At 36.5% G+C, this 18157-nt stretch overlaps 1 protein-coding gene across 3 annotated transcripts in view; it reads left to right on the forward strand.

Annotated features, from left to right (window-relative positions):
- The window catches only part of rxfp1 (relaxin family peptide receptor 1), a 78318-nt gene that overhangs the window by 34984 nt on the left and 25177 nt on the right, over positions 1–18157 (forward strand). For all 3 annotated transcript variants that reach the window (XM_055179029.2, XM_055179030.2, XM_055179031.2), the window contains 6 exons: positions 3085–3190; positions 5622–5693; positions 11964–12035; positions 12507–12578; positions 15522–15593; positions 15704–15772. In XM_055179029.2, the coding sequence (XP_055035004.1) occupies positions 3085–3190; positions 5622–5693; positions 11964–12035; positions 12507–12578; positions 15522–15593; positions 15704–15772 (463 nt within the window). The remainder of the gene's footprint in view (positions 1–3084; positions 3191–5621; positions 5694–11963; positions 12036–12506; positions 12579–15521; positions 15594–15703; positions 15773–18157) is intronic.

Genomic DNA, 18157 nt, shown 5'->3' on the forward strand with positions numbered 1-18157 from the left:
GGAAAGAAGGTGTGGTTATCCACCAAGGACATCCGCCTCCCCCAGCCCTGGTGTAAGCTGAGTTGCCATTACATTGGCCCTTTCACCATTCAGAGGCAGCTGAATGCAGTCACATACCAACTCAACTTACCACCACAGTATAAGATTTCACCCTCATTCCACGTATCTCTCCTTAAACCTTACACTGAACCTATCTCTCTTCCTCCCACAGACACCGACACTAATGACTTATCTCCTCCCATTCCTGTAGAGGAAGAATCCATCTACCGGGTCTGTAACATCCTGGTCTCCCGGTGACGAGGTCCCAGACTGAAGTATCTAGTTGAAGGGAAGGACTACAGCCCAGAGGAACATTCCTGAGTTCCCTGCGAGGATATCTTAGATCCTTCACTTCTCACTCTGTTCCACTCTGATCATCCGGACTATCCTGCTCCTTGACCTCGAGGTAGACCTCACCGGCATACTCACCTCTCTCCACCATCGTCAAAAAACACCTTGAGAGGAAGCGGTACTGTCAGGATTGCATCATCCTCATTCACTCCACGCACTTGTTCTCACTCTCCTGAATACTGATCATCTCCACCTGAACCTCATTACCTCTACCCTTTATAACCTGCACTCTCACATCAACTAGCTGTCTGGTCTCGTCAGTGATGACACTGACTCTATCGAACTACTTATCTGAAGGACTTACCTGTTACTCTCCCTGTCTTTGTCCGCCAGTCATTCCTCTTCGGACTTCCAGTCCAGAATCTCCGTCAGCCATCTGCAACCAAAGAGACTCCGTTAATCACCAAGCTAATTTATCATCTGAAGAACTGCTGCATACTGCTCACCTTTATCCATTCCATATCTTGTGCAGTGATGGGAGTAACTGTAATTCCACTACTTTAATTAGGCGGTAACGAGCATGTTACAAAGTATTTTTAAATCAAGTAATGCAGTCACAATTACTGAAATTTAAATAAGTTAGTTACTCGCGTTACTCTATTTTGTAAAAAATTAACACTTGCAGACAAGAAATTTTTGATCTAACGTAGCAGGACCGTGGTGGACGCCGCAATGAATCAATAAACTTCATCATGGCCGACAGTGCGGATAGAATGAAGATAAAAAAATCAAAACGGGACAACATACTTTTGTTTAAAAATTGCGTATGAATCACAAGTCCATCCGGTCTCATGTTTGTAAATTATCTTTGCCAAGCAATCTCAGTATGACATCAACTTGCATTTGTACTCCACAAAAGTAATAAATCTGAGAAGTGTTAATATATTCGCCAGTGTTTACATCGGCTTTCATGGAAGAGAACGATTCGTGATTGTTGCTTTCCAGTAAAGTACAACAGTCTTAAAACTCCATAGTATGTCTGAGCATTTAGTTTCAGTTTTGGTTTCACTCGCTCCATGTCTGACAAAACAATCCACTCACGCTGTGTCCGACTATACAATCCACATACTCCGTTTTCTGATTAAATATCCTCCTTTAATATTGTTTATCATTTAAATCAAACATAAAAATATACAAACAATATATAATCGTAAATATTCACGGATGCGGTAAAGGAAACTGTATGACTTTAACTGTATTCCAAAGAGCACACTACCAGCAAGCTTCACAGTCCCCAAATTCTTAAAGAGACAGTACACAATTTTAACACATTATATATTTTCAATGTAAACATACAGAATATTTGTCTAAATGGTCTAAATGATATACGTAAACAAACTAAGCTTCAATATTAAGATAATTTCTAACAAAAAATATTTAAAGGCTCAATTTAAAGCAAAATAGGCTCCTACAGTACATGATATATTAGAATCTTACGTGTAAAATAGCCCATCCATATAAGAAACTTTGCTAAATTAATGCAGTACATAACCAAACTAACAAAATAGTGATGCCCACTGTGGCCCACAGCCTATCATTTTAATAATAATAATAATTTTAATAATATTGTTAAGTCTAAAAAAATATTGTTTGACTGTTCAGTACTGTTCATATTTACATTTAAAAAGCAGACATAAAAAGTAACTTAAACGTTACTTTCTCTAGTAACTAATTACTTTTATATATGTAAAATACCATAAAATATTTTATACTGTATATAAAAAAATCCCTCAGTGTGATTTTTAAAATCCCCAAACCTTTCTCCATCTTTCAATATGGTGTCAGAGATCTATTTATGTAATGTGATAATACTTTTTAATGCCACCAATTATTCTAAAGTGCTGTGAAGTATGCAAACGAATTCGGTAGAATTCCTTGATAAAACACGTTCACACTTCACTTTTCAGAAATTACTTCTATTGTTTGTTTTTTCAAGTTTTTCAAATTTAACTTTTTTATAATTGCTTTATAGTTGCTTTCTTTTTGTATTCTGTTGATGCACAGCCATAATGTTTGACACATATTCAGTTAGAACGAAGTGTTGGGCCACAGATGGCACGTTAGAAGCATTTACATTTCTTAGATTAGGCCAGACATTTGCTCTGTTAAACTTTTTAAAATCTAAAAATTAGTGTGGGTTTATTGAAGCTGCTGACATCATCATCAAATTACTTTGATTTGTGGTCAGAATTAAAGGCAAAGTGTGTAGTTTCTGTACCATTGAGCAGCACCAGAGAAATTCTAAAAAATATGAATTATTTAAAACACGTTCTCCTTCTGCCAGTGGACAGATCAACAGATAGTCTCTCCCCACACTAATACTACTGGTTGAGCCAGTGAGCTAACATGAGTCATTTTGGTGCCGCTGCAGATGATGCAGGTTTTCACTTGGTTGAGACCATTTTTATATATTTGTAAAGCTTTTTAAGCTTTAAACCATTAGACTCAGATGAGAAATTAAATAAATTAGAAAGTCTTAGTGGTACTCGACACAAGCCAGATGAAACTACGGAATGCAGAAATTAAGTCAGTGGTTATGTATGGCTGTTGACATTTTAACCATTTCAGTCATTACAAGTTTTACCTATTAGAAGATCAAATGCAGGCTCTAAAATGCATTTGTTTTCTGCATCTCTCTCTCTATCCCTTATATCTCTCTAACCATCTCCTTATTTTTTGAATCTATCACCATAGTGCTTGGGACCGTCTCAACTGAGTGCCAGTGCAGAGATCTGGAGCTGGACTGTGATGATGCACACTTCAAAGATGTCCCATCTGTATCTGTTAATGTCACCATGATGTGAGTTTCACGCCTCCTGTGTGCGTGTGGTTGTATTTTGGGAGCAGTCTGTGAAAGTCATAACCTGAGTGAATCTTTAGATCAATGCATGAGCGACCCTGGAAGTTTGCATGGCTGAACGTGTAAATCTGCGCGGAATGTGATAGAGGCAGGAAGGCAGGTCAAGGCAATGGATCCAAATGATAAACCAAAGTACCGGAAACCAAGACATTAACTAGACATACACATACAATAACTGACACAAGACAACTGAAACACTCGGGCTATATACACATGGGTTAACAAGATGAAAAGACAAACCTGGGAAACAGTCAACACAAGGACCAATGAACAAAAGAGCTAGAAAAATCTACAAACACTGCAAACAATAAAATAAAATACAAGACTAGAGAAACACAGAGTGAGTTTGTTACAAAGTCAATCAATCGATCAACATTTATTGAGCACATTTAAAAACAACATCAGTTGGCCAAAGGTGCTTTACAAGTCTAAAAAAGCAAAAATAAACAATCAAAAAAAGTAAAATAACAATCAACAAATCAATACATGTTTAGCATAGGAATCCCACTATTCAACAGTGTAGATAAGTCAGAATTCATGAAATAGCATTAGACATCCCCTTTAAAATGAATAGGAGCATTATGTTTCCTTTTATTTATGTCTTATTAATTGCTAAATAAAGATGTCTACAGTATATGATGCAAACACACTAATTCACATCAGTGGTTTATCAGAATCGAGAATCAGAAAGAACTGTTGTATAATATATGTATGGTAGAATATAATGTATATATGTAAAGTACATATAAGGGGTTTTCACACTGCACTTAACCCTGGGTTATCTTCATTCTAAACCCCGCTTTTAACCCTGGGTTAAGGAGCGTTTCACACCTGTAATTTGAAAGCGGTGTTAGCACCGCTTTTTACCCAGGGTTATGAAACCCTGCTCCGGAGCAGAGTTAGCACCGCATTTGTGGTGTTAACTCCGCATTGCGGTGCCAAACGCATGCAGTGTGAAACGAAGCAGGGTTAGAATGTTATGACCCTGATTAAACACAGCTGAAGTAGCTAATCAAGGTGTTCAGGGTTGCTTGATAATTACAGACAGGTGTGTTGGAGCTGGCTTGGACACACATGACCCAGGGTTAGGAATGCACAGTGTGAAACGTCAAATTATGAATACCCAGGGTTATCTCTTAACCCCTGGTTAAGTTTGAACAGTGTGAAACATGAAAAAAATAACCCGGGATTCCGTTAACCCTGGTTTTAGAATAACCCAGGGTTAACAATTTCAGGTGTGAAAAGCCCTATAGAGACAGAGCGCAGTTATGCAAATTTGAAAACCACGCCCACCGGGGGGAAAGCGATCCAACAGTCTCCATTGACTTTGTATTGCGAGAAGCCGCCTCCTTGTCATTTCTGGCTTAAAACAAAAAACGGAATAATGCCTAAAAGCTGCTGTGTGACAAGGTGTACATCTAACACGCCAAAAAAATTAATAAATACGTTTTTATAAGCTGTCGACTTCAAAAAACGAGCGTTTAGACACAGAAATGGAAACAGGCAACTTTTCATAGTACTCCTATTAGTAAAACTGCGTCCAATAGGGGGAAACGTAATCGGCGATCCACTTTATTCTCTTTAAAGACTGGGTTTTACGGCTCGACAGCTTATAAAAACTTATTTCTGGGTTCTTTGGCTTGTTAGCTGTACATATTGTCCCAAAGCAGCTTTTAGGCATTATTCAGTTTTTTGTTATAAGCCAGAAATGACAAGGAGGCGGCCTTTTGCAATACAAAGTCAATGGAGACTGTTGGATTGCTTTCCCCCCCGGTGGGCGTGGTTTTCAGGTTGTGACGCGCTGCGCTCTGTCTCTATACTGTACAAAGTATGAATATGAATGAAATATTAATATTAAATAGTATAAACAGACAAACAGTAGTATGCATGTAGTGCAAACAGAATCCTATTGCCTCTAGTGTGCCATGTAATGTGTTTTGTAAACAAACCATTACAATAAGTTCAAACAGCTTATTTGTATATAACTATTTTGCAAAAAAAGTATTCAACATGGTACAGTATATGGTATCAATCTTGGCAGTAAAAATACCTTATAGGGCATTTAATAAATAGGACTCAAGTTATGGTTTGCCATCGGATTTTTATTTCTAATGTAATTTCTATTGCATGGGATGGGAATAGTTTTGTTTCTCATTAAATATCATAAGCATCTCAGGGCTGGCTGATATTCTAACTCTGCAAAAATTTCTGACACCTCAAATGAATGACAGACTCATCCAGAGCCACGATTGCTGCAAAATTCACTTTGTTGCTCTCTATTATGACATGTGCTTTCAACAAACACACACGTGCACACACATTTTGCCATTAACTTATGATAGATCTCTTGTTCTCCTTCATCTCTTTACAGATCTCTGCAGAGGAACCATCTGAAAACACTGCATTCCGATATGTTTTTCAAGTACCAGAGCCTCCAGAAGCTGTAAGCCCATCTCAGCTCCACCAAATTAAAGAATGTTTGTCATATTTGTGTGTGTGTGTCGGTATATGGGGTTAAATGGGATTAATAGTGCATAATGACATGTTTGTTATGCAGGAAGTGTCCCCATAAACTGAACGTCTTAACAAACATACTAAATGGTAGTTTTGCATAGATTAAAGACAACAGGTTTTTGTGATGATTGGGGACTGGGGTGAGTTAGGGGAATATAATATACAGTTCGTACAGTATAAATGCATTGGGTTAATGATATTGTCCTCATAAATCACGTATGCCAACATGTGTGTGAGTGTAACAAATTTAGGGCCCTATTTTAATGATCTAAGCGCATTGTCTAAGCGCTAGGGGTGTCACGATTCTCCAAATCCTCGATTCGATTACATTTTCGATTCTAAGGTCACGATTCGATCCGATTCTCGATTTTTACATATTTTTTATATGGCATATAATTTAGACAAAAATGATATGCCATTATTTATTATTATTATTATTATACTTTAACATTAACATGCACATTGCACAACTCGCATGGGGGTTTGTGGGCTTCACTTTACGCGAGAGCTTGTAGAGAGAGGATTGCTTCTTGCACACACATGGACTATGCGCGGTTGGCAGTTACATGGATCGGGCGGATGACGTGACGAAAAATAATATTTTAATTAAATTCGGTCGACTGCTTGTTATTAGCTGTGTCCTTCTAAGCATGCGACCTCTCTGCCTTTCATAGTGGCAGCCACAGAAGTTCAAGAAGAGAACTAAAATGAGACGGTCTAGCCTTCTGAGGACCCACAATTTGCGTCACCTGCTGCACACGCCCCCAGTAGCGCCCACCGCGCCTGTCAGCAGAAAACAGCGGAGACATTTCTGACTTATTAAAATATGTAACGTTAATCAGAAAAATATTAATTTATTTTAGAACATATGACACATTGATGTAGATGAATCTATTCAACAGCATATCAAATAATCAACCTAGAAATATACGCAACATAAACAGAATAATATTAACACAAAACATAACTTATAATACTAAAACAGTGACAAGAAAAAGTTTTCTAATAAATACACACTTTTATTTAATAAAGGTTTTAATTGTTTGGGATAGCCTCGACTGTTAAGGATCCATTGGTTCTATCATTAACAGCGCGGAGAAATGAGGATGCATTTTGACACAGCTCTTATCAACGCCGGCGAAGGGTACGTCACAAACTCAAAAAATGAGAATTAAAAACAAAGGAAATAGAATGTCAGAAAAGGGTTGCCTGGAATAAGTTTTACAAAGTGGTAAATCAGGATGACACCAGTGCAGACTATGTAATTTGTGCGTTTAATTTAGGCTTTTTATTTATTTATTTTTGTCCCTGTGCGTAAATCGGAGACGGAGTTCACTGCTGATATTCTAGAGCTTTCTAGCCTCGCGGCTGTCATCAGCAGCGTCTTGCATCGCCCAGTCAGCGGATGGCGGGCGGGTGCGGTTTTGAAAACTGGTCAGAAACGTTGCGGATGGATGGTGGACGGATGATGAGTTTTGTTATGCGGTTGCGGATGAAATAATAGTCCATCCGCGCATCTCTAACATGGACTTAATGCACATGGACTTAATGCGTGTCTTGGACTCATAGCATCTGAAATAAATCCAGCATCATAAGCAGCTGCGCTTCTCTCTGTCTCAGTGCATGCGCTCTCGCATCTGTCCGAAGTCTGAACATAAACTAAAGTAGTAATCCTTATGTATTTGTTCAGTTTTATGCGTTTCATGCAAGCTGAGGCAAACTATCCTTTTGTTTAAAATATAACCCGCTGCATCTTTGCGCCTCCCTCACTATCGCGCACGTGCGCTCGTCCAAAGTCAGATCACGTAATCCTGTTTATGATATGCATTTCAAGGAGTTGTAGCAATAACTTACATCCCTCGTGTTTAAAATATGATCGCTTTCTGCTGGACAGATGTTTTTAAAGGCATCTCTGAGAGTTTTTTTTTCCTCGCTTGGCAAGCCGCCCAGACGTGAAATGGGGGCGTGGCAGCATCGACGATCCCATTTTTTAATTCGAAGTTCGAAGCTGTGACTTAATTTCGATTTTCGATTTTCGATTTTAAATCGAAATCGTGACACCCTTACTAAGCGCACAGCGCATCTTGTAAATGGGCGTGTCCGAATCCACTTTTGCTAATTTAACGACGGGAAAAATGGTTTGTGCGCCGTGCGCATGGTCGAAAAGGGTTGGTCCTATTTTTTTATGATTAATGGGAGTATTTTGGGCGTAACGTGCAATAAACCAATGAGAGTCTTAGCTCTCATCCCCTTTAAAAGCCAGTTGTTTATTTGTTTATTTGTTTAGAAGAAGATCCCCAGTTTAAGATTAATGTAAAATAATTGTGTTGTTTTTTACTTGTATTGAAATTGTTATTTTTTTCATTAAAACCTTTAAAACACATTTTCATTTAGTCATGGAAGTAAAAAAGCAGGCTTATAGTTGCTTTAAATGTATGGCTATCCAATATCATCAAAAAATAATTTAAAAGTATGTAAGATAAGGTTTGTACTGTAAAAATACTTTATTTGTAACAAACAGGAGATAAAGAATTTACAAACAGCTCTCCGCAAGGTTCTAAAATAGATGCATTTGTTTAAAGCAAAGCACTTATTTACTTACCAGGCTGCAGGTGAAGCAGCTCTTTGCGTTGCATTGCGCCGGGTGTAAGATAGAGCCCTTAATCTCTAAACACTGGCTGTGCAAAGTTAGCCGTCGTGATGCCAAGGATCCAGGGGTGCTGTTGTGGTTGCTAATGGTTTCCTGAATGTTTTTAGCACATTGTTGTACGGCCGGCTGCTAGGGTGTTATGATTTGTTGCTAGATGGTCCCTTACTGACCTAAATCAATATCCCTTAAAATAATTCTTTGTCACTGGAATCTGGTTTTGCTCACATTGCTCCAGTTATGTAAGTCAACAGGAGGTTTCTATACCTATTTTATTGTCTAAATCAAATGTCTAAAGGTAAAGCAAACTTCTCTTCAAACTCTGACATACTATTGATATTTGTTGTTGTTTTTATTTTGTAGCACAGAAGCTTCTGGGTAAGTTTTGTGGGAATGTTTAATGGTTGTCTTAATCCGTAACGCAAAGTGTGCTATCATACACTTGCCGCAATGCACGACGCAAGTGTCTTTTGCTAGTTTTAACCCGGCATAATTATCATCTTTACGTTTAGCGCCACGGTGTTTAAATAGCAAATGCACATTTGCGACCAATTTTGCATCTCGTTTTAGGCACATTGTTGGGGTGTTGCTATTTTGAGGCAACTAAAAAAGACTAACTCATTGACCAATTAAAACCTGGGCCGGGTTTCCCAAAAGCATCGTAAGGCTAAGTTGATCGTAAAAACGATCGTACGAATCATCTTAGAATTACGGGCTGTTTCCCAAAAGCTTCGTAACTTAAGTTGCACTTGAAAATCATCGTAGATCTACGAGTGCTATGGAGTAATCGTTCATTCATAAGTGCATTGCAAGACAACAGAGTTACAAGGTCACCTACAGGACAACCAGCAAATTGCACTCCTGCAATGACGATAATGTAATGTTTTAAATGTTTATTTATTTATTGGGTTCTTCTTTGTTTATTTTATATTAAATATATAATATAATATATTTAAAATTCAAATGAGAAATCAAATTTAAATGACTAAACATAAATTAATAAAGAAGGAAAACGTATTTTGTACGGTTGTAAAAGTAAGTTGGTAAAAGTTTTTTTGTATTTTGGTAAAAGTTGGTATAGAAAATTGATAAATGGTTCATACCGATTGCTGCTATAATTAATCTAAACGTTGTTTTGAAGGGAAATGGCATCTAATTAAAGAAACCAAATAAATATTTATGGTACAATGCAATAATCCATAATAATAAATAAACATAGATAATAAACAACAAACAATAATAATAATCTAAACTATAATAGAAACGCAGAAGGCATTTCGCAGTGGGACGAGTCCTAACTAAATACGGAAAATAATATTTAATGAATTATTAAAACATTTAAAAAATCATTGAAAAATAATGAAAATATATTATTAAAAATATTAGTGCACATCGGCTGAAGATTATTAGCCTAAACAAGCTTCTGCTACAAATTCGAGTCATTCTATTGGTGACATTTCAGCACTTGACAAATGGATAGCGACTCGTAAGTAGCACTTAAAACCCAGCTGCGAGCGATCGTTTCACGTGCATCTTTGGGAAACGCACGTAAATGAACAACGAATGTTCGTTAAGTAGCTCTTAAGTGCTAAGTTCAATCGTTATCGGGAAACCCAGCCCTGGTCTAAAGTCTATAGTCAATGGCGCAATATTTTATTTGTACTTTAATGAGCGCGTAAGGAATATGCGCCTATAAATGGGATGACAACGCTTGTTTCCATCACACACATGGATGCGCAGCAGCACACAAACGTTAAATATTAAAGAATTAAAATGTAAAAGATTATTATTGAGTCTCATGGACATAAATAACGACCAATTAAGAGACGTTAGAAGGCGTAAAGAGCAGCTTCACCTGTAGCCTGGTAAGTATACATCACTAATAATACTCAAACATCATATGTGACGATAGCATGGTTTTGAAGGCCTTTGTGTAGGAAATGAAATGCAATTATTAAACTGCATCTATGTTTATTTTTTTTAAATGCTACCCCACAGATTTATTGTAAATGATGACTTTGTGCCTGTGGATATGAGATGAGATCTTTTTTTTTAAGTAATGCTTTTCAAAACTTGCGGCGCTATCCGAGCGCTGAAACGTTTCGGCTCCCCACACGTTTGTAAATTCTTTTTCTCCTGTTTGTTACAAGTTAAAGGTAGGGTAACACATTTTGAAAAATGCTAACGGTAACCGCCTAGCAATGAAATCCCGATCCCACCCTCAAGTCAAATCGCCATCCAAAGTCACGCCTCTTTCAAAACACATGAACACGCACAGATCAGACGGTCACATCTCATGTCTCATTCACCCGTGAGAAAACTTTGCAGTACAAAGTCGAATAACACTTCCAAAATAACCAAACAACTGGTTTACATCAGAATTAGTTTAAGCACAAGTTTGGTTGTGTAGACGTAGTAACTATATTGTTACGCTAATCCGTAAACGAACACAAATTTCATAAGCAACACAATGTTTCATCAAAGTAGAATATCTGAATCCATCTCAATACAAACATATCGCGTACCTACCTTACCAAAATAGGTTACCAGGATCAAATCTGTTTGAAGAAAACTACTTTTAACAGTTTTAATACAAAAAGAACAATTTTGACACAAATTAAAACAATGCAATTTTTTAATATCAATCTCAAACTGATGGTCTTCTTCCTCCGTTGAGTTTTTCAGTTTACAAATTCCACCATCTAAATAGGGAATCGGCATGGCACGAATGCAACCGGCTTTTAAAGGGGATGAGAGCTGAAACTCTCATTGGTTTTTTGCACGTTCCCAAAACACACCCATAACCATTACGAGAAAAGGAACAACCTTTTTAGAGTGTGCGCTTAGCGCATAAACCATTTTTCCCATCGTTCAATTAAGCAAAAGTGGATTCGGACACATCTGTTTAGACTGTGCACCGTGCGCTTAAGACAATGCGCTTAGATCATTAAATAGGGTCCTTTGGTAAGTAAGGAATTCAATTATAAGACAAAAATAATGCATACCCAAGGTGATATTCTGGCAAGATGTGAAGCGCAGTGCCGTTATACCGCGGATGTGCATTAAGTTTAAATAATTAACAGGACTGGAGTCAATTACTCCTCTTATACCATGGTTACTACAAAGATCGCTTTAGTGCCTATTTTTAAGACTTTTGACAGGTCAGCTGTGTGGTTTACACCCATGGAACATTTCTCAACCAATCAGAATAAAGCATTAAACAGACCCGTAGTATAAGGGGTTGTAATGTTTGTCGTACATTACTAATAATACTCAAACATCATATATGACTATAGCATGGTTTTGAAGGTCTTTGTGTAGGAAATGAATTTCCCATACATTCAGAATATCCTGCTTCAGGTATCTGCCTTTTTTGTTTCAGTAACTCAGTCTGCAAAAATGTTTGTAGTTTTTCTTCAGGTGTCTCTGTTTTGTTCCTCTTGTACCTTAAGCGTAAAACAAGAATGAACTAGAAAATGCATGTTAACATATTAAACAACATTTTTAGGAAACCAGTTGACCGATGTGTTTGTGATAATATCTGTGTTTCAGATATCTCCAGTTTAACCAAATTAAAGTGGTGCACCCGCATGCTTTCCGAGGTCTCTACAATCTGACAAGGCTGTGAGTTTTAATATTAGCAGACTTTTACATCTGCAGATAGCTCATATCAGCCTTATGTGTCCTTTGTATTATGAGGATTAAGGGGATAGTTCACCTGAAAATGAAAATTCTGTCATCATTCACTCACCCTCATGTTGTTACAAACCCGCATAAATGTCTTTGTTCTGATAAACACAAAATAAGAAATTTTGAGAAATTTTTGTGGCCAAACCCTTTGTGGACCCCATGTACCTCCATGGTAGGAAAAAAGAATACCGTGGAGGTAGATGGGGTTCACAAATGATTAGGGTTGCAAACATTTCTCAGGGTATCTTCCTTTGTGTTCATCAGAACAAAGACATTTATACAGGTTTGTAACAACATGAGAGTGAGTAAATGATGACAGGGTTTTCATTTTTGGGTGAACGATCCCTTTAAGAATGAGTGAGCTCTTTGCTTGTTTATGTTTGCTTTTATCTCATTTTTCTATAGATATCTTAGCTATAATCGAATCACCACTTTAGTACCTGGAGTATTTCTGGACTTGCACAAACTAGAATGGCTGTAAGTTTTTCTTTTCATTATGTTTTCATATCTGCAAATCCATGTTGCCATTTTATTGTATATATATCGCCGCTGCCCGATAAAACTCACGTATGTCCAAAACGGTTACTTTTCAGTAAGTGAAATAAACAGCGTTTTTCAAAAGCAGTTGATCGTAGCGTTGTCATACTTGGTACGGCATGTTTACATGTAACCATATTCTTGCCAGTGTAATGATTTAATCCACATTTGACCAAAATTGAGTTTAAGTGGACAAACGTGCATATTTTACAGTAACGGTGGTCGATACGCGTTCTTCCGATCATTAATTAGAATGGCCAAGTCGCGTTTCATATTGACAGTTGAATACGCTCAGTTTATTAAATAGCCTACGTCTTAGTTTATTAAATTCGCTTACTTTATTTAATATTAATTATACATTTATTAAATGTCTCTTGCAAACTATGAAGGGACAATGAATCAATACACTGACATGGTAATGATAGACAGATACTTTGTTTGCACAGTTCTACCGTAATTTTGTCACTCCTAGACGTACGTCTGGCGTCAGGGGGAAAACATTTACCTCGATGAAGGAAAGTCATTGTCTCACCAGGCTATGTTTATTCAGCTATCCAGTGCTGAGCTTCAATGAAACTTCTTGAGATCGGCGTGATGCTTCCACGGGAGACACGCGGCGTGATTGACAGCTTTGACACCAAATGGATATATGTGAAAATCAGATGACATGATTTCACAACTTTTCATTGGCCATTTAGATTTGTGAAGCATACTGTATACGTAAATGAACCTGGACATTCAATCTGTCGAAAAATCTCAAAATCGGCAAAATGGACATACATGGATATATATATGAAGAATTTGGTTCCAAAACGCAATAAATCCATTTTCACAAATTTCGGTAAAAACGTGTTTTCTATACCAAGAAAGTGACAAGATGAAAACCACTATTTTCTGTTACAAACTTTCACATAGCATCTTTAGGTTATAAAAACATAAAAAATTCAAATCCATAACTTGATTTTCAAAGATTTATTTTAAAAACGAATTCTTTTTTCCACAAAATGCAATAAATCCATGACAGTTTTTTATTTCAAAATGCTATAAATCTATTAAATCAATGTATAAATGTGCATTCATCTTTACCATTTTATATTTATTTAGTTGACTAGTGGTATGCAATGATTAAAAAATAAACATTAATGACATTAACCAAAACACTTACTTTGTTATATTAAGAACACAATGTTTTAGCATGAGAAGCTTGATGCTGTCTGGAGAACAAGCAACCGAGTGCCTCTCGCGGAAATTATTAGATGTTGATGGCTTACGTTTCTTTCCCGACACAGAAAACCATCACAGGTTTGGCAATGCTATTAAAGTATTATTTTGTTTTGTTTGTTGATCACGAAGTACAAAGTAGATGAGGAAAACTAGGACTCCGTGTACTCAGCGCGCCGCCATGTTTGTTTACATTGCGTGAATGGTCCGCTGTAATATCAGAAATGGATTTATTGCATTCTGTAAAAAAGGAGCAGTGGCGTTTGTCGCATTTTGGGAAAAAAGGGAGAAAAGATGACAGAATAACACGGCGGATATTGGATTTTGCGTAAAATTAAGAATTTACTTTTAACTACTGACCTGATATAATACTGATTTTGGCAGTAACTCATTTTTTTCCAAAACGCAATAAATCCATTTTGACAAATTTTGGTAAAAACGTGTTTTCTATACCAAGAAAGTGACAAGATGAAAACCAGTATTTTCTGTTACAAACTTTCACATAGCATCTTTAAGCTATAAAAACATAAAAAATTCAAATCCATAACTTGATTTTCAAAGATTTATTATAAAAACTGATTATTTTTTCCACAAAATGCAATAAATCCATGACAAGTTTTTATTCAAAATGCTATAAATCTATTGAATCAATAGCCTATATAAATGTGCATTCATCTTTGCCATGTTATATTCATTTAGTTGACTAGTTGTACACACTAATTAAAAATATAAACATTAATGTCATTAATCAAAACACTTACTTTGTCATATTAAGAACCCTGTCATTGCGGTTACTTGACGTCTTCGCTTAACGTCTTTCACAGCGATCAGCCGTAAAATGTTTTTGGTCCTGCTCGATTTTCGTTGACTTTGAGTAAAATTATGTAAAGTTTTTCATAAGATCCTCTGGGGTCAATGTGTTAGCATGAGAAGCTTGATGCTGTCGGGAGAACAAGCAACCGTCTCCCGAGTGCCTCTCAGGGAAATTATTAGATGCTGATGGCTTGTTTACATTGCGTGAATGGTGCGCTGTGGGATTTATTGCGTTCTGTAAAAAAGGGGGAGTGGCGTTTATCGCATTTTGGGAAAAAAGGGAGAACAGATGACAGAATAACACGGCGGATATTGGATTTTGCGTAAAATTGAGAATTTACTTTTAACTACTGACCTGATATAATGCTGATTTTGGCAGTAACTCATTTTTTTCAAAAATGGCGTTTATCGCGTTTTGGAACCAAACTCTTCATATATATATATATATATATATATATATATATATATATATATATATATATTCAACATCAATTCATGAAGTCTCCTTTATAATTGCAGATTTTAAAATGAGTGATATAGCTGTTAGATATACAAGCAAAACACCTTTGCCATTACACAATAAAGTTTGTCATCTGTGTTGTCCCTGCACTTGTGATATGTTTTATCAGTCATTAGCAGTCTGCGAGCGCTCCACATCATGTTCAGACCGCTCTAAAGAAGGAGGAGTTTTGATTGAACCTCCACCACACACCTCATTTAATGGCATTAAATTATGGATACTAAGCCTTTTCCATCACTTTGCGTCCTGTGAGCAAATATTGAACAAAGCTCTTCAGATTGTAAGGGTTGCAATGTTTTTTAATGAGCTTTTCAATTTTTGTCTTAAAGGATTCTGGAAAACAACAATCTTCATCACATCACATCTTTGACCTTCTCTGGTTTACGTTCTCTCGTGCTCCTGTGAGTACAGTACATAGAAATCTTTTATCTCCAAAAATTAAATGAGTTTTTTTTCTTAAGATTGTTATTCGTAGTTAGTTTTCAATGTGCCATTTTTGTGTGTTTTTCAGAGTCTTATTGAACAATGCTCTTACAAAGCTAGATGATATATGCTCGGAGATGCCACGATTGAATTGGCTGTAAGTGTACAATGATAGGGCTATTCACACTGCACTTAACCCTGGGTTATCTTCTTCCTAAACCCTGCTTTTAACCCAAGTTTAAGGAAGGTTTCTTACTTAGACATAGACGTTTGTATACATGGTGCTCGCTTATAGAGGAACACATGAACGAACGCTGGTCGGGGAGGACGCTGGCGCTGTCTGTTTTCCGCTTTTCCAGTCAGCCAAAATAACGTCAAATTAAGTTAAAAAGTATAACCTTTTACTATCCGTGCCACCGACTAGTGGACCTTTTTAAACTACATTTTGCTTTCCGCTTTTTTTAAGCGATATTTTACTTTCCACGCCACCGAACATTGGACTTTTCTGGATAGTATCTGGTAGTTTTTGAGTCTAGCGGTGGCCTACCTGTTGCCTCTACCTAAGCTGGAAAAGTGAACACTGGACAACCTGGACACAGCTTGTCCATAACATTGTGAAGTACATCTGGGAAGTCTGAAATCATCCATCGCTGCCGCAGATTTGGAAGTCCTTGCAGCTAGCATCCTGGCTATGTGGCTAAAAACAACCCGGACCAGCGCCACCACTATGCTGAGTAACACCGTCAGCCAGCTGATACATTTCAACAGTTTCCAGCATGCACTGCAGTGATTAACAGTGGTGTAAAGTAACGAATTACAAATACTCTCATTACTGTATTTGAGTCTTTTTTTTCAGGAACTGTACTTGAGTAGTTTTAAAACAGTGTACTTTTACTTGTACTTGAGTATTTTTAGTGCTGTATCTGTACTTTTACTCCACCATTTTCTCTCAACCTGCTGTCACTACATTTTCTGCTTATTTTTTTCCCGTCAGTGATGATAGGCTAAAGATAATCATCAGTCCAGTGTTTCTTGTCCAATGATTTGTCAACCAGTAGAGATTTTGGACTATTGTCTCGGTTCCGCACCCATGTCACTTTTGATGTGCGCATGGCCACGAAAACGTAACGTTTGTACACGTATAGCACCGCAGTTTTAAAACAAGTGATTTTAAGCTATTGAAACCCGATTAAAACACATCAGTCCTATGTGCTTTTTTGTGTGAGAGGAGCGCGCACGTGGCGTATCCGCTGCTCATTAAGCTCGTGAGCATTTTTGCCGCTTTTTGGCCTTAAAGACACATATGAGTCAAACTTTCTGTCTTTGCAAGTATCCTCATAAACATGACCATTTAGGGCTTAATAGAAAGTAAACAGCTGAAAGTGGGCATGTTAATCAAACAGCATTGAAAATCTCTCACTGCTCTTGACTAAATCACTTTTATTATAGATTATATGAGATATACATTTATAGTTGTAGTTGTTTTTGTAGTTTATTTTTTTCTCCAGTCATTCAAACATAACAACACACAAACAGAATTTTTATAGTACAACAATGACTGAAGGGGTTTAGGCTGAAGTGAAACACTTATTGATGCCTAACCCTATTTACAACCACTTTTAAATACCCAACATGTGGCAACAAACAGAAAACAGCAAAGAAAAAAATAAATATAAGAATATTACCAACTATACATGAACAGCTCATACAGAAAACATATTAATAAAAATCATTGTAATGCGATATAACTACCAATCACTTTTAATTTAATTTTTTAAACACCTTTATTGATATAGATTGTTTTATTTTGTCATCCAGGCTATTCCATAGATAGACTCCTCTAACTGAGAAACACCTCGCTTTAGTATTGGTCCTAACTTTATTTTTTTGATAGACCCCAATTCCTCTCAAATTATATTGAGTCTCCCTTGACTTAAACCTCCCCTGAATACAAACTGGAAGCTTAAAATTATGGACCTTATACATCATTACAGCTGTGCTTATATCCGCCAAATCCTGTAATTTCAATGCATTTATTTTAATAAACAATGGATAGTTGGGATGTAATATCAAACTCTTCTATAGCCTTCTTCTGCAATATAAAGATCGGTTTAATAATAGATTTATAATTATTCCCCCATATTTCCACACAATAATTTAAGTACGGAAGAATGGGCGAATTGTATAATAAATATAACGAATTTTGATTTATCAATGATTTAATTTTACACAGTATACCAATAATTTTAGATATTTTTGTTTTTAAATAATTTATGTGTAACTTCCAATTAAGTTTATCATCAACATAAATACCCAAACATTTTGTATTACACTCTCTCAATTTCTACACAAATAATTATAATTTTGATTGGTTCCTCAAGATTTCTCTTTCCAAATAATAGTATTTTTAGTTTTATTCTCATTCATATATTCATCTAAATATATTCATATACATATACTATTATTTATTATCATTCTTTCATCACTGACTATCTTCAGTAAGCTTGAGTTTTGGTTGTTTTTATCTTCTTTTTTATGCTTT

This window comes from Misgurnus anguillicaudatus, chromosome 16, assembly GCF_027580225.2.
Source record: "Misgurnus anguillicaudatus chromosome 16, ASM2758022v2, whole genome shotgun sequence".
Lineage (NCBI taxonomy): Eukaryota > Metazoa > Chordata > Actinopteri > Cypriniformes > Cobitidae > Misgurnus > Misgurnus anguillicaudatus.